General features: G+C 39.4%; 1 protein-coding gene across 2 annotated transcripts in view; it reads left to right on the top strand.

Moving 5' to 3' along the window:
* The first annotated feature begins 7,308 nt into the window (after nucleotides 1-7,308).
* The window catches only part of LOC114247285 (uncharacterized), a 74,429-nt gene continuing 56,866 nt past the window's right edge, over nucleotides 7,309-24,871 (top strand). For both annotated transcript variants that reach the window (XM_089729301.1, XM_089729302.1), the window contains exons 1-2: nucleotides 7,309-7,699; nucleotides 23,231-23,908. In XM_089729301.1, coding sequence (XP_089585427.1) covers nucleotides 23,296-23,908 — 613 coding nt within the window. In that variant the 5' untranslated portion in view covers nucleotides 7,309-7,699; nucleotides 23,231-23,295. The remainder of the gene's footprint in view (nucleotides 7,700-23,230; nucleotides 23,909-24,871) is intronic.

Below are 24,871 nucleotides of genomic sequence, written 5' to 3' on the forward strand. Positions count from 1 at the left end.
TACAAATTCATAAAATAAACGCAGAAACAAGGAGGCCTCTTTTAATATATGGCTCTCGAAAATTCTATCAGAATTCACTATGTAAACGTTTCTAACTTTGTGACTTAAATTTAGAACTTTCTAACTTAGAACTTATATCTCAAAGTGGCACATTTACGTTGTAGATGTCCATGGGCTCCAGTAACCATTTAACACCAGGTGGGCTGTGAGCTCATCCACCCATATAAGCAATAATAAAAAAATTGTATTCATGAATTTACATGAAACACCAAATGAATTTTATTTTTATCACTGATACTATGTCACTGAACCCAATAACACCGGTTATACGGAGCATGTAACGTCATAACATATTCTATAATGTATTGTTTGTAAAGGAAATATCAATTGGCGAACGTCGGACTCTGCCGACCCGATCCGGTGCGAGATGACGCGGTCTATTGAATTAAATTAACTCTATGGTATTTCGCGACTAGATACGATTAAAATATTTTCGATTTCGCAATAAAAACTATCGTCGTCATCATCATCATCATCAGCCTTTATCTGCCCACTGCTGGACATAGGCCTTCTCTAATGCCTTCCATAGAATGCGGTCCTCCGTCTTCCGCATCCAACGACTTCCCGCTGTGCGCACTAAGTCGTCGGTCCACCTGGTTGGAGGACACCCCACGCTCCTGGTACCCATCCGTGGCCTCCATTCGAGGACTTTCCTCTCCCACCTGTCTGGCTCGACAGATGTGACCGGCCCATTGCCACTTTAGCGTGCTAACTTTGAGAGCAATTAATAAATACTATGTACAATGGTTATAAAGAATCCGTACGTGTTTAATGAATGACGTGAAAGCAAGGTTTAACCGATATTAATAAAAATACAATTTTTAACTCGATTTAGTTTTAATTTTAGTAATCTAAATTAATATATAGATTACATAGTTGATGAATTTATTTCAAAGTCAATAGCTTTTTGTTTTTTTCGATCACTCAAAATTCCTAGCATTCCAGAGTAAGCTGCTGGCAATAGTCTTGCTCAACATGTTTCTGCAAACTATGATTTGTATTGACTTGTATTTAGGGTTGCCACATTTTTATTAAAAATAATTTTGCAAATTTGTAGTGAGGGCTGGGGAAGATTTTAAATAATCGTGAATAATTTTGAATTTTTGATTAAACTAACAAGCCCTTCACAGTTATACAGTTTTGAATTAAATCCGCGTGAAATCGCGGGGAGCTTCTAGTTGATATATGAAACAGGAGTGTATCGTGGCAACTTTAAATATCGCCCTGGAAATCTAGTGGAAGCCAGAAGGATGCGGAACATAGCGTTTTAAAATTATAAAAGTCAAATTAAAATCTTCGTTTAAAATTACGTAGATAAATTTACGGGGGTACCTATAAATATACGGTTCTACCACCATATACTGATGGCAGGACCTCTTGTGAGTCCACACAGGTAGATACCACCACTCTACCTATTTCTGCCGTGAAGCGGTAATGCATTTCGGTTTGAAGGATGGGGCAGCCGTCGTGACTATACTGAAACCTTAGAGACCCATATCTTGCGGTGAGTGGAATTTGCGTTGTAGATGTCTATGGACTCCAGTATCCATTTAACAACAGGTGGGCTCTGAGCTCGCCCACCCTTCTAAGCAATAAAAATAATAATAATCCGGAAGAAACTTGTTTAGACCAGTTCATTCTTATCTGGCTCGTATCGAGATCACACAATGATGAAATAGGTCACGCTCACCTACCTACCTTACTAAAGGAAATAATTATTCACACCCGTCTGTTATTGTGAGCTCGGGCGGACCGTAGTATATGCAGACAAAGAATACACACAGATAACATTCCTACTATTGTGGCCAAGGTCAATGTGTGCCGTAATTGCATTATTCCAATACTTTGTTGATAAATTAACATTAAGTTTTATTAAAATGTAGGTAGGACAACTGTAATTTAGTTACAATATTGTATTTTTTATTGCTTATTGGGTGGACGAGCTTGCGGCCTACCTGGTGTTAAGCGGTTGCCGGAGCCGATAGACATCTACAACGTAAATACCGCCACCCACTTTGAGATAAGAGTTCTAAGGTCTCAGTATAGTTACAGCGGCTGCCCCGTTTTTTTAAACCGAAACGTATTATTGCTTCACGGCAGAAATAGGGTGGTGGGTGGTGCCTACCCGTGTGGACTCACAAGAGGTCCTACCGCCAGTAATTACGGAAATTATAATTTTGCGGGTTTGATTACACGATGTTATTCCTTCAGCCTGGAACTCAATCGCGAACATTTGATAAGTACGTATTTTATTAGAAAAATTGGTACTTGCCAACGGGATTCGAATACCGGTACATCACTAAAAACGAATATACCGGAAGTCTTTATCCGTTAGACTTCGCCGACTTTTTAGTACTTTAAAGGACTGGAGATCGATTTTCACAACAAGAAAAACATTACGAGTAATAGCGTTTAAGAAAGCCAAAATCGGTCCCGAAAAATGTGCTTAACTGGTAGCAAAGTCTTTAATTGTTCTGATCTGAATTGTCATTTGTGAGGATCGAATGGAACAAACATTTTATTCTAAGTTCGAAGAGATCTTCTTTTACGAAACAGTTTATAGGTCATATAACATTGTGAATATATTCCGATCCACTGTGTTCAGAATCCGGGTGGTTTAAGGAGTTTACCGCGGTCAATACTGCAGCCAGATCGCGTAGCTCACCCAACGCTTGGCTGTCCGAGGCGGTTCTCTGAGAAATTGTTTGAGATGATACCATCATCTCGTTTTTATCATCGCATCGCCCACCACCGGAGTAGAGTTCATCCATACTACCTGGACCACAGTGGGTTTCCAGAGATCTTTTTTGCCACGTGCCATCCGGCTTTGGAATGAGCTTCCCTCCACGGTGTTTTCCGAGCGCTATGACATCCTTCGCGCTATGATATCCTTCTTCAAACGAGGCTTGTGGAGAGTACTTAACGGTAGCGGTAGGCGTCAGCTTAGCCCTGCCCCTGACATTGCTGACGTTCATAAGTGACGGTAACCACTCACCATCAGGTGGGCCGTATGCTCGTCTGCCTACAAGGATAATAAAAATACTAAAAGCCTTGGACGCGAAACGGTTTTGGATCGTCGTCTGTCTTGGTACGGCGGCCACGGTGCCAGTGTTATTCCGGGATACCTCGCTGGGTCAGAACCAGCCAGCTGGGTCGGGATGCGATACCAGTCGTTGTTGTGATCTTACTCATCGGCGGCGCGCTAAAATGAGACACCAGTAACCTCTTTTAGGACACATTTTTGAAGCTCTTTTGTTATAAGACAATTGTCTTACCACCAAGACAGTTAATTCCGAGTTTAATCCCCGGAAACCTACAGTGGTTTTTAGTGTAGCTTGGTGAAAACGCCCGTGAATTTATCTTGAACCTTTCTGAACACATCTGTATGTAACGTGCGGTGTGTACATGAGTGCTTACGTCGGTCGGCTTGTTAGCATTGCGTCAGAATTGTTAATGACACGGAGGACGCCAGCTCTCGGAACTGCCTGACTTTCACTGCAAAATAAACTAAGTCACAAAGGGCGGGGTATTAGGTTAAAGGAATAAATGATTAAGTCGAGTCGAGGTTTTATTTGAGGTACTTCAGGCGGAGGTATGATTTAATTATGGTCGTTTGCTTGTAATTTAACGTCCGATGTATTTGTTGTGACTATTTTAAGAACTAGTGGTCCCGCAGTAGTCGAAATTCGACTATAATTAATAGAAATTATATGTTTGAATATTATTATGCTTCTATGGTCAAAGACTATTATAATTCTATAATCACAGATTTTTCCAAGACTACACTATAGACAAATAATATTAAAGATAAACAATATTAATCTATTCTCAATTTTACCAAAGACTTTAAGTAACAACAAAAGTTTGACAATAAACAAAGAGTATGTATATGTGTGTGTGTGTCAAATATATGGTAGTGTGTGTAATGTTTTCATTTATTGATTTAATGATTTTTTTATGGATAATTTAAAAAAATATTAACATTCTGCACTCCTTCTCTATATTCTCTATAAGTGTGGGAAATTTCATACTCCTCCGTCCGCGCAATTTTCGTAACAAGGGGTAAAAAAAATTTGCTTCACGTATTATGTAATATATAGATACGTGCTCAATAACGACTACTACGACACAGGACGAGCCTTGTCTTATTAAAATTGAAGCGGTAAGATTTATTGATTTGTATTGATGACGTACATCGAGATGCATCGTAATACAACGCTACTGCGGTGGCTCGAAGCGGTCGTTGCTAGCTTGTTCAACGTTTTACTGGCGGCTCCATAGAAGCAAACTCTCGGAATCACAAGCTTAAGTACAGTCAATAAAATGTATATGAGTTTACGTAACATAAACTGTACTATCAACAGAAAGGTTTATTGGTGGGCGGACCAGGAAGAATGCTTCACTGTTAGATATTTGGGCCGCGCAGTCGGCGGGCGATCATAGTCGACACGATAACATTTCTTAATAATCTCATGTCTTCATAATTTTATTAAATACTAATTACCCTTTTAAGTTAATTTATTCGTACAAGTCATTTAAAGTCAAACAGAAATATTTGTAGTTTAAAAACTAAAATAAACAGACTATAATAGCAAACCGAACTAGCAATTGATTTCATCTTTTTTATTTCTTATCGATATCGGTCCACTACCTATACACCTACTGGTTTCGGCTCTATAAGATACCCTATCAGAGCGAAGTTATGAAATTATTTCTCTGTCTTCGGTGTTTAATGCGTGTGCAAATTTTCAAAGTTAATTGCACGTCTTGAAATCGTTAAAATTATGTCTAAAGATTCTGTTATATACATAAATAATAGTAAAAAAAAAAACTAAAAATATACGCTTTTATAGAAAATCCAACTAAAAAATAGAAAATAAATTTTAATAAATTTGAATTAAAAATAGTGTAAAAAAAAAAATATTTTATTGTAAAATGATGGGGGTATAATTGGGGGGGGGGGGGTAATAATTGGGTTCGGAACAGCTAATTTTTCTTTTCCATTCTCTTCTATCAGCCGTTAGCTTCACACTCATTACTCTCTCTCTCATATCGTCATTCACACACAGGTAATTTATCTATTATTACAGAATCCGATACGCAATTAACGTTAGGGATACTATAACGGTTTATCTTAATAAATTATTAACTCATTTATGAATATATTACAAGTCGTCTAAATACTCTTTCGAGTCATCTTTGTATTTATGGCCGAACGTAAACACAATTCAGCCCTCTGAATAATATCAAGACTGTTACCTACTGTTAGCTTAAGTGACAAAGTAAAACCGAACTTATGTGTAACAACTTAGATTCATTTTTAAGCAAACACATTGACCTTTTAATAGTTAATTGTGTAGGCATTAAGAGTGCTTTGAGAGTTTGAATAACATATTAAAGTAAAGTATTTTTCAGTGGAAAGTATGTATGTGTGTGTTGATATTAATTTTTAAGAGCATGCAGATGTATCTAAGGCGCAAACCAGTCAATTGTTTGTGTCGATTCTAGATGTCTTTATATAACTGAGATATCTATGTTTGTTAACAAAAAAATATATTTTTGTTTAGTACCTAGTGTTATTTTTATGAAAAACTTTACAAAAACCCTTTTTATTCCACCTATCTGAGAAACAATTTAATAAACAAGACAAAAAGAAATTGTAAGGCATAAAACTAATCTAAATCCTGAGTTGTCAGTAATTACTTTCAATTTTCCAATTTTGTTTCTCTGTATAATTAGATAAACATAAGACTCCTGGTAGCAGTACTCAATGGTTACAATGGTGAAGAAATGTTGAACAAGTCGGCATCAGATGCGTACTTGCGTGCTAAAAGTGTGAGTGATGCGTTTCCCGCCGCTTTTTTTTTATTGCTGTTAGTGTTATTGTTGTTACTACTATAATTGGGATGAAATAAAGTCTCAGTAAAATTGTATTATTATATATTGAATGTCCAGTGGACTTTTTGAAAGATCCCGAGAAGCGATGTCCAGCGACTTTGTTTAATTTTTCCACATTTGTGCAGTATCACAGATGATAAACAGTCAATATACCACCGTTATTACATAATTAAATCTAAAGAAACACTTTATTAACAAAAGGAAATTAGTCACATAATTTCGTACCTTGCACCGCGTCTAAAAGCCTAAAATCGTCTTATCGTAAAGATCAAATTCCAAGTCAAACAAACGGCCCGACTTTTTAAGTTCTTGTAATGCATGGAAACGCATGTTTTATTTTTTTATTAGACAGTTGTTAGCAGAATTCTTAAATATCAACGAAAGCTACACAAAGACAAGCAACTCAAACTCAATTTTTATTTATTTATTTTTTATTGCCCTTGTAGGCAGACGAGCATACGGCCCACCTGATGGTGAGTGGTTACCGTCGCCCATGGACTTCAGCAATGCCAGGGGCAGAGCCAAGCCGCTGCCTACCGCTTAATACTCTCCACAAGCCTCGTTTGAAGAAGGACATGTCATAGCGCTCGGGAAACACCGTGGAGGGGAGCTCATTCCATAGCCGGATGGTACGTGGCCAAAATACTACCCAACCTATAGTTTTAATAAGTAATTTGGTGTGAGACAATCACCAAGTGTATGTCACATTTGAGAATGAGGTGGTTAAGTTATTATCAAATACTATTAACTTCTAGTTTTTAAGTAGCAATGCGAGATGGCTCGTAGAGGGAAGTGGTTGTTTCATAACAATATTTTTCGAATCGTTAAGGTTTTTTCCCATGGCCATTGATGGAGCATTACAAAAACAAACTTTTTCAAGTAACATGTGAACGAATAATTCGATATAAGTTTTTCTACGTTTTTCCTTCATACGAACGTGCCTAGACAACAAATCGAGTGAACTACGATGCTTTTGAAAGTATAGCCGTCTCTTGCTTGTATATGGTAAATTTGGTCGTGTTTCACATTGGCTTTTCGTTTCACGCATGCGCATTTAAGCAAGTGAACAGATCCCTAAAGATGAACATAGATCGAAGCTACATAATATTATTTTCGTTAATATATTTTTAAATTTTTTTAATTACATGATTTGGTTTTTGTCTACATTGGTCTTTTATTTATAGTTAGTTAGTTTTATAATTATTGAAAATTCAAAAGTATATTTGTTGTGTTATTAACAACAAAAAATTTAAACATTATATTTGTTTCCAATAAAGTATTTGGGAGATTTTTTTTGTTTCTAATAGAAGATTAAGGAATACGAATACACGAACACGAGTTACGCAAGAGGGGGAGGAGCAGCGTACGTAGCTTCGATCGGTCGCCGAGCCAGAGTCAGCCTCTGAAACCCGCGGGATCTCCCGGGCACGGTCGCATCCCGCCGCACAAATAGCCGGGCGTTGGGAATTTCGATTTTAAATACCTTTGATAAATCGACAAAAAAAAAAACAACATTAGATGTCAAAACATGCGTTCGCGCGTTTTTTATCTGTCAATGTGATTTTTTTTTTCGTTTCATTATGTGATCAATGTGGTCGCTCGCTCGATGCTAAAGTGTGATAACGTGACCTTTGTTATATTAGACAAACTGTTTTTGTTGCTTAAACATTACTATTGCATTAAAGTGGCGGCACTTTGGACACTGTGAACGTTGCAATTGGATGAATCATGTGATTTTTTGGTAGGTAATTTTTTGAACTATCATTGTGTATGCATTTAATTCATTAAATAAATTATTTAGTAGGTAATGTGACAGCAGGTGACTACCATTTTATGTTACAATTTAAAAAGAACAGTAAATTATATAATATAAGATACATTTCGCAAATAAAACGGTCAAATACAATTTAAGAACATAGTGAACCCAGATAAGTAAAATTCAACACCGATAAGATAGGTCTTTTTTATGAAATAAAAATATTTTAGGAAAAGGTTTTCTCAGCGCTACGATGTTGTATTGTGTTGAGCAAACCTTCAAACAAGGTGTGAATGAATTTTGATGTTATTTAGTCAAGGATAGTATCCCGAAATTATTCGACAACATTTCATAACTTTTTATTGGATTTTGTCAAAAAAAATTTTTTTTTATTTTTTTTTTATTGCTTAGTTGGGTGGACGAGCTCACAGCCCACCTGGTGTTAAGTGGGTACTGGAGCCCATAGACATCTACAACGTAAATGCGCCACCCACCATGAGATATAAGTTCTAAGGTCTCAGTATAGTTACAACGGCTACCCCACCCTTCGAACCGAAACGCATTACTGCTTCACGGCGGAAATAGGCGGGGTGGTGGTACCTACCCGTGTGGACTCCCAAGAGGTCCTACCACCAGTGATAAATAATTTACAAAATATATAGAAAAATATTGAAGGAAATAATTTATTTATAAAACCATCACTGCTCATAGCTGAGATGGCATTTTTCTAAACTCGCAATTTTAAACGACTTGAACTTGAAACCTTAAGCGCCTATCGAAGCTTAACTTAAGGCTTGAAGTGCGTTCTGCTGAATCATATTCTAGTCAACCATGAGTACTTAGCGTAATATCGAAAACGGAACATCCATTGCCTTACCATTATCTGCCGGAGTAGAGTTCACCAGTTTCACCCGGTACCAGTTACTAGTGTTTTCTGCAACACAGCTCACGGAACTTGACAATGGCCTATTCTATTTTTATTTAGCGAGTCCATATCTCTAAATGGTACTTATGAGCTGGTCAGTTTATTAGCCACTCACAAGAAAAGTACCAAGCTTGGACTGGGTAAATGATAATAGATTTTCTGTTTTATGAGATTTTGTTCATGTTAGACTTGTACAATGAGAGTGCTGTGTTTACACTGGATAGTGTGAAATCTGAGCATCCGTATTTAATTAACTGCGATTAAGATGATTCTTGAATCTTTCACTTCATCAACGAGGGTTAACTGGAAGAGAATGTTTGCATGGCGTTATGTTGGCCTTTGTACAATATTTTTGTGCAATAAAGAATTTTCAATCAATCAATCAATTAATCAAAGCTAGCAGGCTGAAGTGGCAATGGGCCGGTCACATCTGTCGAGCCAGCGACGCCAGGTGGGGGAGGAAAGTCCTCGAATGGAGGCCACGGATGGGTACAAGGAGCGTGGGGCGTCCTCCAACCAGGTGGACTGACGACTTAGTGCGCATGGCGGGAAGTCGTTGGATGCGAAAGGCGGAGGACCGCATTATGTGGAAGGCATTGGGGAAGGCCTATGTCCAGCAGTGGGCAGATAAAGGCTGATGATGATGATGATGATGAATCAATTAATTAGGATGAGTGCCCTGAGGAATTGTTCGAGATGATACCGGCATCTCGTTTTTACCATCGCACCGCCCGCTACCGGAGTAGAGTTCATTCATACTACCTGGAGCCACTGCGGTCATTCGCAGTGCGTTTCCAGAGATCTTTTTTGCCACGTACCATCCGGCTATGGGATGAGCTCCCCTCCACGGTGTTTTCCGATGACATGTCCTTCTTCAAACGAGGCTTGTGGAGAATATGAAACGGGAGGCAGTGGCTTGGCTCTGCCCCTGGCATTGCTGAAGTCCATGGGCGACGGTAACTACTCACCATCAGGTGGGCCGTATGCTCGTCTATCTACAAGGGCAATAAAAAAAAGATGATGTACCAATTGGCCATATTATGCGTACATAATTGTAGACCGCTAAAACATTCTAATCGCCCTAATGATATTTGTAAGAAATATCAGGTATTAAAGTTCATAATTACAAAAACTCACCACGTCACCGTCTGACAGATCGGTCCCCTGAGGTTTTCGGCAAAAATTGCTTTCCAATGTACACGGCGTCGATGATAGATGACGATGGTCAGCACTAGATAATAAAATAAGGTATTTGCCTTGTAGTTCTCATACAAGGTGTCAATATTCGCATTATTTTATGAAGACTGCCCTAGCTATTGTCAAAGAACACCGTCGATCAGTATTAATTTAAGAACTTGAACGAGGCTTCAGAAAAGGCACGAAGCAGAAGTTGCTCGGATCTGTCATTAGTATTGTCAATTTCTATCAGTTTATCGCTAATGGCATTTTGAATTGGCAAGATTCATTGCCTGATGAGAAAAGACCAAATAAACAATAGTGTTCCCCAAGCAATCGTGTATTCCTGTTCGAATAATTGGATGCCTTTATGCAATATCATTGACACTTGAACCTTGTACACACAAAAAGACCAGTTCTTCATAAGCGAGACCGCGGCCAAGAACCAAGAAATCTGAACAAACCCAAACTGATTCTAAAGCTGTAAAGGAACCAGAATAAAAATTTGACAGGTTTTATTTGTCACATAAAGCTACTTCTTCATCGTCGAGCTCGTAAAGTATTTTTAAAAATGAAATGTATTCAGAACGCATCACCTGTGCTGCTAGATATTCGTTCACAATAAACGTCTGACCTAGAAACGCGGCATGAACTGCATCTTGCAGTGATGGCCGGGGGCTATACGAAGCACGTACCTATCCAGGAATATCCATATTTTATAAACGGCGCTTCGTGTGTCCAGGTCAGATTCGTGCCGGAACGTGTTGAAGACACCGATATTTAGATCGAGTTATTAATTTCGTGTTTGCTTTTATTACATGAAGCCACTTCGATATTGTTACGAAGTTGTTTCAGATTTGAGAGATGTGACAGCCATAATTTCAAAGAACAGATGACATAAATAAACTCTGGACAACGTAATTTTTTTCATAATCTTAGTCATCTACAACCTTTTGGACGAGAAAATGTTTTCCGAAATGATTTACGGTCTGAAAGAATTTTTATTTTTCCCGTATAATATATTATCCGGAAAATGTTGCCGGACTTATGGATTTAATAACATTTTTGGAGGAATTTAGAAGAAGCTACATATACGAGAAAGATCTTTCATTGAGCGGGTGTGTTTGCTCGGTAGACCGAGATGGTCTGAATGTTATATGCAAGCTAATCTAGGTAATGTTGTTAACGCGATTCAGAATTGTGATAGCCAAGTCCACAACATGAGTTTTTAGTAATAGAATTTTAGTTCTGCTCACTATCGATACAAGTGAACTTTGGAAGGCTGTATTCCTAGGCAACGATGAACGACGGAAAAAAGATTTTCGTGTATGCTTTTACAGACTGTATCTAGCATCATTACAAACTTTTACGCGAACAAGCAAACATTTCAAGTCCATCAAAAATTCCTTTACATATTATTCCTCGGTAAGGAGCAAGGACAAATTATAAAACTTATTGCGACTAAATTAATAAATTTGCGTAATAATTGGTGCTAGGACGCAGTGTGCAGCCGCAATGACAGAGGGTTTTTGGCATTGTTTTTTATCGTGAAACTTTCTTCCTTCCCTGTGTCCCGAACTTCCTTGACCTCCCTGGGCGTCTAATGCCAACATAATTATCAAACCTGACTACAGGACATGTCGTAGCGTTCAGGGAACAATGTGGGCGGCCAATTACTTCTAGAATTGTTAAGTAAAATGATATTTTTTTAGTATACTGTGGACTAAGGTTCTAGCTGCAGATTGCGGATGGGATTGGCTTAATCTCTAAGATGCATGGAACATATCGGTCCTGCGGTGACGCGAACATAGCTAGTCATAATTAGTTAAATTATAAAAACAAAAGGAGGGTAGGTAGATAGGAAGGTAGTTATGAATGAACGAATCACAATACGCTACAAAACAACTCGGGTTCGTAAATACTCAATCGTTGAACAAATAAGAGAATTTCCTAATAAGGAAACGGACGGTGTACCGACATCAGACGCCATTAAATAATGTAAACAAAAGACCGTTTTGAAAGCTTCTGAGAAGCTTTAAGGCTCGTTCACATGTTTATGAATACTTATTTAATTTTGTACTCGGGGACTATAATTATTGTGTTATAATTTCTCAACTGCATGTATTTTGGCGTGCTGGTTTTTATCATATACGTGCAGATAATTTCGCAAGCCACTTGGTGTTGAATGATAACTGGAGACCATAAGCCAAACATAAATATGGCACTCAGTTTGACAGTTTTTTACTGGTGGTAGGACCTCTTGTGAGTCCGCACGGGTAGGCACCACCGCCCTGCTTATTTCAGCCGTGAAGCAGTAATGCATTTGGGTTTGTAGGGTGGGGCAGCCGTTGTAACTATACTGAGAACTTCGAACTTATATCTCAAGGTGGGTGGCGCATTACGTTGTAGATGTCTATGGGCTCTAGTAACCACTTAACACCAGGTGGGTTGTGAGCTCGTCCAACCCCATTTAAGCAATAAATAAAAAAAAGAGATGAAATCAAGTCACTACTGTGTTGTGTAAGGTTTATTCCACCATAAAGACCGGAACTGATTGCTTTGCCGCCGAAATTCGATGGATTGCGATAGCAGCCCGTGCAGGTTCTATACATATCTCACACCATTGAATTGTAGCCGAAAATGAAGACTGTATTTCGTTTTATAAGCCATTACTAAATTGGTTTTGAACGAATATCCAATATTCCAATATGAAGTCGTCGTGACTTAAAGGATAAGACGTCCGTCCGGTGCATTCATATCGATCAATGTAACAGTGTTCGAATCCCGCAGGCCGGTACCAATTTTTCTAATGAAATACGTACTCGACAAATGTTCACGATTGACTTCCACGGTGAAGGAATAAAAATCGTGTAATAAAAATCAAACCCGCAAAATTATAATTTGTGTAATTACTGGTGGTAGGACCTCTTGTGAGTCCGCACGGGTAGGCACCACCGCCCTGCTTATTTCTGCCGTGAAGCAGTAATGCGTATGGGTTTGAAGGGTGGGGCAGCCGTTGTAACTATACTGAGACCTTAGAACTCATATCTCAAGGTGGGTGGCGGCATTTACGTTGTAGATGTCTATGGGCTCTGGTAACCACTTCACATCAGGTGGGCTGTAAGCTCGTCCACCTATGCATGCAATAAAAAAATGCACAAAAAGCAATTTATCGTTAGAATTTTATTTTTCAATATTATATGTATTTATGGCCGATATGAAGATCGCCTTGTGAAGCCAGTCACCCCAACCAAACATTTTTATGAGGTAAAGAAACGATATTTCAAAGTGATGGTTTTCATGTCGCATTGTTTAATTTATTGTTTATTGAAGCAACAGGGAAACGGGATTGTAACAGCTTATATTAGTTTCTAGTACATTTTCTATGTTGTTATTGGACCCACGACGCGCGATATTTGGGCACTCAATCATAATTGTGTATAATGACTGTACCATACTTTAAACCAAGACGCTTAAATGCTTTGTGGCTGTATCATCATCATCAGCCTGTATCTATCAGCCCACCGGTACGTGGTCTCCAGTCCAGAACGCGTCTGCTCCATCGACCATGGGTTCGGCGACACGTATTTCCGGCCCATTGCCACTTCAGCTTGCTAATATTTAGGGCTATGTCGGTTACTTTGGTTCTTTGACGGATTCCCTCATTTCTGACCCGATCCATCAAAGAAACTCCAAGCCTACACCTTTCCATAGCACGCTGAGTGACATTGAACTTACCGACCAGACTTGCGGTCAATGTCCACGTTTCAGCGCCATATGTCATAACCGGTAGCAAACAAGCGTTGAAGACTTTTGTCTTTAAGCATTGTGGCAGTATAAAGTTTGATTACTGTGCTGACTCCCATTTTTTCTGAGTTCTGTGCCGGACAAAAGTGCAAGAGAATCCCTTACTAGGTCTGTTGAATACCCTTTGCTTTTCAGTGACGTTCGTCTCTATAGATGGAAGGGAAGTCATAAACAGCAAGCTCTCTTTTTTTTAATGCTTTGATGGGTGGACGAGCTCACAGTCTACCTGGTGTTAAGTGGTCACTGAAGCCCATAGACATCTACAATGTAAATGCACTACCCACCTTGAGATATAAGTTCTAAGGTCTCAGTATAATTGGAACGGCTACCCCACCCTTCAAACCGAAACGCATTGCTGCTTTACGGCAGAAAAAGGCGGGGTGGTGGTACCTACTCGTGTGGACTCACAAGAGGTCCTACTACTAGTAACCCTCTTAGCGGAGGGGATCTCGGGACTCTATGTCCGTTCCAAAAAAGATAGTGGTACCCATTTAAAAGTTTGCGAACCTAGTATTGCGACCGACTTTCCTAATTCTGATATCTATGGAATGAGGTAGGACATTGCTACTAACATACGAATCACCATTTTTTTTTTATGATTGAAGGATTGCTGGTGGCCCGGAGGCCTTTCCAGTTTCACCAGGACGGGTGGGCGAGCAAAGGCTCAGCCAGAAGGGGTGGGATTTGCTAACAGCTGCCCGAGCGCCTCCGAAGGAGACCTAGCAGCTCAAGAGCAGCTGCTTCGCGAATGAATCTACTACCGGATCGGAATCGCGACCCGCTAAGAAGATCCGGCGAGAAACTCAGCGAGCTGATTCATGGGTTAGGTTGCACGTCGAACTCTTTGTCGAGTTCGACGAGTACGGTTACCGGGGTCCCTAAGCCTGCTCCTAGTGTTAGAGCTGAAGGCATCTAGTGCAAAGGTTATTGGATCTGATGGATCCGTAAGGACGTGAGGAATCACTAATGCAATGATGGTGGTGACGGTATTTTGGCTGTGATCAGAATATGTCATTACCCATGTGATTGATACTTCAACTAATGTCACAAGATAAATGTCAATATTTACGTTTGTGGGCTTCGGCTTAAAGCTAGGTGGGTCGTCAGCCCATCTTTCTAGTTCAATAAGAATCTATCAATGTTAGTAACAATTTATATCTGCGATCATATTTAATCACATTAACCTTGTAATAGGCTGTTAAAATTATGAAAATGTTCAGGAGTTCGCGTCGGTCGAATTAAAGAGTAATGATGGAGAAAGACGGACGAAGTCAATTTTCTTTTGAGTTCAGTAAAAAACGATGAATGTTATGAAGACCCTCGACCTGCGAGCTTTTTCCAATTTTATTCTAAATTGTGTTTAAATGGTTTTAGCTTTTTAGGTGTTCGAGAGTTATTTATTATTAGAAATGAATTGAGGATTAATTTTGTGCCCGAATTTGCATTTAGTAGTCGAGCCGTTCTTTCCTGTCCACGGTGGGGTAAAAATGTTTTACATCATTGCTATAAGCAAGCTTTTTTTTATATTACTTAGATGCGTGGACGAGCTCATAGCCCACCCGGTGTTAAGTGGTTACTGGAGCCCATAAACATCTACAACGTAAATGCGCCACCCACCTTGAGATATAAGTTCTAAGGTCTTAAGTGTAGTTACAACGGCTGCCCCACCCTTCAAACCGAAACACATTACTGCTTCACGGCAGAAATAGGCAGGGTGGTGGTACCTACCCGTGCAGACTCACAAGAGGTCCTACCACCAGTAATACACTACATAATTTGGTTTACACATCTGAGAATTTTTAGATCTCACAGAAAAATACGCTCCATTTTTTTTTTTGTTTTTATAAAATAATTGATTGGAGTCCTTTTTACAAACGCAGTGTGGCATTACTTAAAAATATAATCGTCACTTAGAAAAAATGGAATTTATTTTGTATATTTTATGAACGAGTTGACGCCGCATCTGATGTTAACAGTTGCCGGAGTCGGTAGATAGATACGGGTCGTGAATACCGCCACCCACCTTCAGACATGAGGTCTTCTAGGTCTCAATTGTATTGTCCAATAGCTGATCCCCCCTTTGAATCGGAATGCATTACTGTACGTACAAAAAAAAAAATTTTTTTTTTAAATTAAGGCCATTTCCTGTTTTAGTATTTTTTTATTGCCCTTGTAGGCAGACGAGCACACGGCCCACCTGGTGGTGAGTGGCTACCGTCTCCCATGGACTTCGGCAATGCCAGGGGCAGAGCCAAGCCGCGGTCTACAGTTACGGATTAGTAGTAAGTTAAGTGGTAGTAGTAGTAGTAGTATTCGTTTATTATTAATTATTATTAATTTATTATTAATCTTGCTCATGAAGTGTGCTGGTAAATATCAGCATTTATACAAAGCCTTATACAAAGATTTTTCTCAAACAAGAAATACAAGGGTAATGTACAAATATTTTCATCAAATTAAACAGTTCTTATGAGTTCAGCAGCTTTCTCATTATCTCTTAAGGCTCGGTTTGTTCGTAATTGATGCGTTTACCCTCGGCCCGATAGCAAGGTGGCTATATCCTCACGGCCAAGAGGGGCCCATAGCCTTCGGGGAAATACCGTGTTTATTACGCACTCTAATGAAGTACGTATCATTCAGGATTGTGTGAATATAAATAGGCTTATAATGATTGATTTAAGGCAATGGATGCAGTTTGAAAAAAAAAATTCAACATGTCATTCAGCATGAAGTATTTTACGGTTTGATCTTGGGTTTTTTTCTTCTTAGTAGTCGTACACTCTTGATAGAGTGGTCGTGGTCATGCATCAGTCGAATCCTGCGATACCGATGCTCTCGCGATGCGACGCCATGTGGCACGGTGTTTCGCAGAGTGAGAGCACTTATTTATGTTGGTGTGAGTCATATTTTATGAAATCCATCGTGTTGGAGAACGTCCGTAAGATCTTTTGCCCTCGAATTTCCCTTGCACCATCAGCCGCTCAATGAAGTCCTCATTACGAGTGATGTGCCCGAAGAACTTGAGGATTCGCGTTTGGACTGTTGAAGATAGTCTCTCCTTGATGTTGAGCTCTTTCAGGATCGAAACGTTGGTACGGTGCGCGGTCCATGGAATTCTGAGGAGACGTCTTCAACGCCATATTTCAAGTGCCTCAATCTGACGACGGTCTTACACCCTCAGCGTCCGGGTTTTTATTGTCATTATATTGTTTACTAGCTGATCCGGCAGACTTCGTAGTGCCTCAATAGATAAATAAAATAAACTTAAAACAAATAAAAGGAATCCGTCCGATTGGGGGAACATCAAAGGAAAAACAAAATTGTTATTTTTATTTAATTCCAGCATTTTCAAATTTATTTTAAACCTTTTAAACCTTCTCCAAATTTTGACTAATAATAAAAAATCAAAATTAGCCAAATCGGTCCTGCTGTTCTCGAGTTTTAGCGAGACTAACGAAAGCAATTCATTTTTATATATATAGATAGCGTTTCAAATACTTTACAGTTTTCGTGGTCACCGTCGCTGGTCATCATGTCAGTATTTTCAGGAGTTTCACAAAATGAAGTTAGAAATGAACAGCTTAAATATAGTTTAGTTTAGTTTATTAGTTGATTTGTTTGTTTGCGTGTTCGTTAGTACACTAAATTAAGACGTCACTATTGATGAAATGATTAGCTAACTCCGTTGAATTCCTGCCACAAATGGATTTATTGAAACTAGTGGTCGCCCGGTAGTCGAAATTCGACTATAATTAATTGAAATTGTAAGTTGGTACACTATTATGATTGTATTTTACCTAGTCAGGTCATAAATTCTGTCACATGTTTAATGTAAAATAATTGAAACAAGTTTATTCATTATGTAACCATTCATATACCAAAATGAACTTAACAAAACATAGATTCTTATGACACTAAAGTTTATTCAAAATGACCTCCGTGATTTTGAATACAGGCCTTTAATCTGCGCGGCCAGTCGTCTATCGCAGCACGAACGAGGTCCATGTCAATATCGGCGGCTGCCTTAATCAAGGATGTCTTGAGTGACTCCAAATTGAGATGAGGCTTTGAGCACGCCTTTTCCTCCAAGTGTTGCCATATCTTGTAATCTAACGGATTCAAATCTGGACTAGAGGAGGGTCAGTCTTCGTGCCGGATGAAGTCGATTTCCCGCGCCGCCAGCCAGTCTTGTGTGCTCTTCGCTCTATGAGCTGGCGCCGAATCTTGTTGGAATACCCAGTGCCTGTTATTGAACATGGTATGAGAAACTGGTTCCACAAGGTTCGTCAGGACTGTATTTTGATACACAACTGCATTCGTTTTTACACCTTTCTCACAAAAATGTACCTCTGTTAAGCCCCAATAAGAAACTCCCAACCATACCATGAGCCAGGATGGAAAATGACCTCGTTGGACACGCGGAATACGGTTGCTCGCTTCTTCACTACTGTGTGCGTACACCTTATCATTTTGTTTGTTGTAGCTCTCTTCTACGGTAAAAATTTTTTCATCCGAAAAAAGAATTTCCCGATAGTTTTTTCCCGCGTACCGCTTCAACAAAGCGCGGCATCTCTTCAGTCTCAGGTCCATTAGACGAGCATTCAAACGATGTCCTGTTTTTCTTCGATATGCCCGAAGCCCTAAGTCTTCATTTAACACCCTTTTCACCGTGGTTCTGCTTAACCCCATCTGAAGGGCCAACAGTTTCTGCTTACGTTTGGGATTTCTTTGAATTCGCGCCTTCACAGCTTTTATCACTGCTGGAGTCCTAACAGACCGAGGGCGACCACTTCTTGACCTGTCATCTATACTAGAGTCTTCATTGTATCGTTTGATGGTACGATAAACGAATCTTTTGGTTATATTCAAAATTTTCAGTATGTTAAAAATTTGAATTGGCGCGTAACCGCAACGATGCAACGCAATAACTGCAACACGGTCTTCTTTAAGCGTCCACTCCATATTTAAAAATGAGTAAAATTCTAAAAGTAATACATTTTTATTTTCATGAACAATTCGGAATTCGAATTCAATAAACTTTTTTGTGGCCAGCATTCTAAAAGAAAAGTTTTTACTGTGTGACATAACTTATGACCTGACTAGTTATACTTCTATAATCACAAATTTCGCCAAGATTACACTATAGAAAAATATTAATAAAGACAAACAATATATACTTAATCTATTCTCAATTTGACCACAGACGTCAAGAACAAAAGTTTGACAATAAATACGCATGCGTATGTGCGTCAAACACATGGTAGGGTGTGTAATGTTTTTTTTATTGATTTAATGTATTTTTAGATACAATTTAAAAAAAAATTACATTCTGCACTCCTTCTCTATATTCTCTATAAGTGTGGGAAATTTCATACTCCTCCGTCCCCGCAATTTTCGTAAAAAGGGATACAAAGTTTTTCCTTCACGTATTAATATATAGATGTCTAATATGCAATGCGATAATAGGGAATTACAAACTTACTATATATTATAATTTTAAATTTGATGCATCTGAAAATACCGTGTCTTCTTTTGAGCTTAGAGTAGGATAGGTGGCGAACCTATAAAATATGCTGTAAAAGCTCCGATCCTTCTTTGCAGCTATGAACTTTTCCCTGTAGGCGTTCCTCCCGATGTTACAGCGAAATCCTTTCTCACGAGTTTATTGAAAAGTTCGCATCCGCAGAAGTTAAATTCGAAAGTAAGTCTTGATGTAGTAGATTTTTATGTTTTAATGCTCGTGATGGTCTCCAGATATGATCTGTCTACCTAATCTTCTAATATAAATATGTTTGTATTTGCCAGCCACTCATTCCCACAAACAATCCCTAAGTAGTCAAGTTTCACAGCGGCAAACAAAGGAAAAGCCTTCAACATCAGATCCAGTTCACCCGAGGGAGAGCTTTTCTTTCTTAGGCAGCTTAATGAATTTAATCAGAAAATGGAAAGAGGTTCAGGAATTTCGATTCCGATTTCCAACTCTCTAAAGCGATTATGTCTCTACTCCCTAGAGCTTTAGTCGACAGAAGTTCGGATACCACTAAGAACCTTATAAGTGCATTAAGAACCTTATAACTGCACTAAGAACCTTATAAGAATATAAAATGAGACTCACGTTGTAGCTACGAGTAGGTGCCAATCTATCTCCAGACATCATCATCATCATCATCATCTCAGCCTGTCCATTGTCCACTGCTGAACATAGGCCTCTCCAAGTGATCTCCAGTGCGGCCGGTCCGTTGCCACCTGCATCCAACATGACCCATCCTGACATAGTGATTGAGAAAGAATTTTTTACGCATCTTGAGCCCAGGCCACTAGGTACCATAATCATGACTATTTCTGCCACGAAGCAGCCGCGTGCTTCGATTTAAAGGGCAGTCCAGCCGTTTGGTGATATAATTCGAGCTTTGAAATTATCTCGAACAAAAATAAAGTTTGTGAAAATTAATACGCTTTAGAATCTAGAAATCTCCTCTGATCGCTAAAGCAATATGACATGTTTGGGGAGTTTACGACGAAAGGAAAATCTTCCACTGAGCGGGTGATATTGCTCGGTAGACCGACGGTCCAAATTTTGTTGTTCGGAACTTGTATATATGCGCTTTATCTTGAAAATGTCGTAAGTGAGATTCAGGCATCTGTCAATTATCTTGCGTTGTATGATGGCTACCCGCCACACATGTTTTTCAAACTAGAACCGAAATTAGCTCCTACTTTGCTAGCGTTTTTACACCAATAAAATATGTTGCTTGTAACCCAAATATACATTATGTTGTGTTCTCGTGGGAAATTAATGGAGAATATTAAGGTTATATCCAGTTCCATCAGGGATTGGGGTTTTTATTTTTTAAAACCTGGCGCGAACACACCTTAATTGACTGCGGGACTGATTGTGAACTGGATAATTGAACTCTTGTTGTATCCTTTATTCATATTTTAAATTTACGCGATCCTGACGCTTGAGGCACATGGACATCATTTAGATCGTAGCGTCTTCAATTTGTCTTTTTTTAAAGATCGTGCTTATTCTGAAAAAAAAAATTTTTTTTTGGGCCATACTCTAATAATTAAAATTCAATATACAGTTTTTGATCGTTACGAGAAAGTTCTCTAATAAGAATTGTTTTTAATTATTTTTGTGTTTGCTATGCTATTAATGGTTGGTAGGTCGAGTGGTGTGGCGTGTCCTAACTATATATGCCACGAAGAAGTCATGCGTTCTCGTTTCAAGGGTAAGGTTGCAATTCCACAATACGATTGGAATTACGACACGCATGCTTTAAAGTGAGTGGTGGCATTCACGGCGCTATGTCTATAGACTTTGGCAATAATTTAACGCCAGATGAGATGCGGGCTTGGCACTCATTGAAGCATTCCAAATAGGTCTTAAGCGCTATGTTCCCGGGACATTTTTTTTTATTGCTTAGGTGGGTGGACGAGCTCACAGCCCACCTGGTGTTAAGTGGTTACTGGAGCCCATAGACATCTACGACGTAAATGCGCCACCCTCTCTAAGGTCTCAAGTATAGTTACGACGACTGCCCCACCCTTTAACCCGAAACGCATTGCTGCTTCACGGCAGAAATGGGCAGGGTGATGGTACCCACCCGCGCGGACTCACAAGAGGTCCTACCACCAGTAAAAATTATTATTATTAGCGCGTTATCACCTATCCTAGTCTCTAGGAACGGTTGCGATACACCTTGTAAGCTTAAACGAGACATCCCAAGCGCTTCGAAAGACAAAACGTTCTCCCACGCGCACTGTGTACTGAGTACAATAAAATCCAATAATCCTAAACTCGACGCGTGACGTTGACAAATCGTTGAGCGCTCGTGTACTTCTAGATAGTCGGGTGATCGTCGGCAAATGACACGCTCGACGTTAACGTGACGGCTGACTGGTATCCAGTTGAGCGTCGCACAGAATATTCGTATTGTGTAAAGGCTTCGTCAAACAGAACGCGTACTTAGCGCTGCCTTTTAACGTCGCGCTCTTTTCATGTCACACAAATTGACTAGATGAGCCCAACGATCCTTGACGCAACGCATTCGCCAAATCATAGTGCCTTTCGATAGCAGTGTGAAAATTTAAAAGTATTAAGATGTCGAGGGATTCAGATGTGGCATTGTATAGGCATGGATATTTTCTAACTATTTCTGTCAAAATTTCGGGCATTATCCAGTATTTTAATACACATTCACTCGGACGCTAAAATTAAATTTTTAAAATATTACAACGCTTGACGTCAAAGCGTCCCAAAGCCGTGACATAGCGTTGCGTACTTATAGCGCTGGGGCTCTGTTTGACGGTATGTTACCATAGTAGTACAACACATCTCGGCGTCATAGCGCGCCGTCAGTTTAGTGCTCTGACGCGAGCTAATTACGCGTTCTGTTTGACGAAGCCTTAAGTTCGACGCTTATGAACGCCTCGAGAGTCAAGTGGTTAGTCAGCTATTCTGACTACTACGGGATCTGGTACTACGGGGTCTGCGTCGGAGCCTTGTCATAATTAAAATATATATCAAAGATATTTGGTTCTCGTAAATATTTGCTCTTGTAGCGGAGTTTATGTAACAACGGAGAAAATTCTCATTAATTCCCCTAATTAATTGTGTAATGTTTTTGGACATTTATGTCGCAGAGACGTTATCTGTGTTCATATACCTACATTTCTTTATTAGGTAATAAAAATCAAACGCGCAAGGTTATGAAATTTGCGGAATTAGTTGTGGGATGGCGAATGGTTCTGACTCCAGACGGAGATAGGTGTCGGGTGTAAGAGTGCAGGGAGTCGTTTAGTGCAGTAGGGCTCTGAAATTCCTTGGGCCCGCGGTCTGCTCTCAACATCAACAGATCGTCAAGCCCCACATATTCCGCACGCGCCCTTAGGCGCGGGTACCTCGTAGGAGGTTCGGCACCCGGCCCGGTAAAAAGATGTGTGGTTTCGTGGGACATCGGATAGGAACGAAGTTCTTCATAATAAAAATATTAATTTTAAGTTCTATTCGAGGCATAAAGAAAATAAAACTGGAGGTTTTGCAACAACCCACGGTCATTCGGTAACGTGCGAACTTATTGTGGTACACTTCATTCACGGTTGTTGGCATAAGAGTTTGTGTATTGCGCAAACGAACGCTCTGAGATCGTGGTCAACGAATGATAAAAAATATGTTGTTTCTTGTACGTTATTAGAAAGTTAAGTCGTACACTGTATGCATTACTAATAAAAATCTTACGTTACGGACCACTTAACACCAGGTGGACTGTGAGCTCGTCCCCACCTAAGCAATAAAAAAAAACTTTAATATGGTAGCTTCCGTGTTGTTATATCTACGGAGTCCTATAATAACAATCGTCCTCCCATAACCACTTAATACCAAGTAGGTCACGAGTCTAACAAAAGCTTGTAACTTTAACAAAAAACAGCAGCACCTTTCAAATTGCATTACACGAACTAATGAAGGCTAATAGTACTTCCGGATCTAATGAAAAACAATCAAACAACTTCCTTCTTTGAAACTCAGAGATAAAAGTCACTCGGAAAACAAACTGAACTCTCTTAGGGGAAATTAAATTTTGTTTTTTTTTTCTGATTCGCAGGCCGGCGGACGCCGCATCAGCAGCCCAGGACTTTCACCCATCGAGCATGATCGGTTAACGCCAAAATGACTAATGTCAAATTGAAATTTCTTTATTTGCTACTGAAGCTGCTCCTCGCTAAGTTTATCGTTAACGCCCGACCGAACCCTGACAACGCAACAGATATCATCATAAAATTTTCAAATAACCATACCTTTATTCCAATAAATCCTGATTCTGACACTCTAGTGGTCGCCAATGACGAGGAAGCAGAAATTGATGATTTAAAGGAGGCGGACGCAATGGTCAGCTCGGAGCAACAACGGGACAAGGAACTATCACAGAACAGCAACACTCAAAAGCGTGTGTCGAACGAAAAACGAAACATATCAGCGCTGCTAGACGATTTAATCGATTCAGAAACAAACCGAGACGACACTATTACCGATTTACTGTTCAAGCCCGATTCAGAATTCGTCGAAGGCGTGCCGACTTTCGAATTTTTGATCGCCACTAGAATCAACGAGAGCGAAACTGGCGTTAATGAAACCAGTAGAGATGCAGGCATCGGTGATGTGCTCAAGAAGTTGGATTACGTTGAACTTGTCGAAGTGGTGAAAGCCGGTAAAGAGAACAGAAGTGCCTATATGTTGAACATAACCGGACACGAAGTCGATAACGATCTAGCGCCGGACACAAGTGAGTATTCATTGTAGTGCTTTGAGAATCCGCTGGTTAGTTCCAGTTTGATTGGTTTGTGTGATTGTCAATTACCCTAATTACATATGTATTCTCTATAATATTTTTTCTGAAACAAGATGCATGTGACTAGGAGATGTATGGAAATGGTAGTGCAAGGTAGAGGGGGGAGAGGTCGACCGAAGAAGACATGGATGGAGTGTGTGAATGACGATATGAGAGAGAGAGAGAGAGAAGTGAATGTTGAGATGACGGCTGATAAAATAGAATGGAATAGAAAAATTAGCTGTGCCGACCCCAACTACCCACTAGTTGACCCCAACCCCAACTAGTGGGATAGGGCGGAGACAAAGAAGAAGAAGATTTACAAGAAGTTTTAATATTGATTTAAATGATTTTTATTGTAAAATTGACACGTTGTCTAAACTTTTAGATGAGTTTTCCAAAATTCTTCTTTGGAGGGTTATGATATAAAATGTATCTGCGACTAATACTTCAAGTCAATAGCCCCAGCGGCTTAGGTCTGAGTTTATTATTATTAAATTCATTTATTTCAGATAAAATTATTAATGCATATTAATTAGTTAGTAGCAGTGATTTCGTAAAGATATGTTAGCAGGGACATAGTAACAAAACAAAAGTAAAGAACAACATACAGTTAGAATTACAATGGTTTACCATTTCGAGCAAATTTATGAACCTTTCTACATTGATTGAGAAAAGGTCCATTTAATCTCGAGAACATCAGTTTCAGTTTATGAATCAGTCAGTCAGAATAAGTAATTATAAATAGATAGATGAACTTACGTGCCTACTTGTGATGGGATATATTGCGCGCTGTATAATGGGCATCATCACTTTATGGATTTATCGCAAAGAGTTCAAGAGGCAGAACAATTGTTCTTACAATCAAACCTAAAATCGTGAGCTTATAGCTCAAGAGACGCGGTAGGATTTGGGTTT

This window comes from Bombyx mandarina, chromosome 08 (genome assembly GCF_030267445.1).
Source record: "Bombyx mandarina strain Sakado chromosome 08, ASM3026744v2".
NCBI classification, from domain to species: Eukaryota; Metazoa; Arthropoda; class Insecta; order Lepidoptera; family Bombycidae; genus Bombyx; species Bombyx mandarina.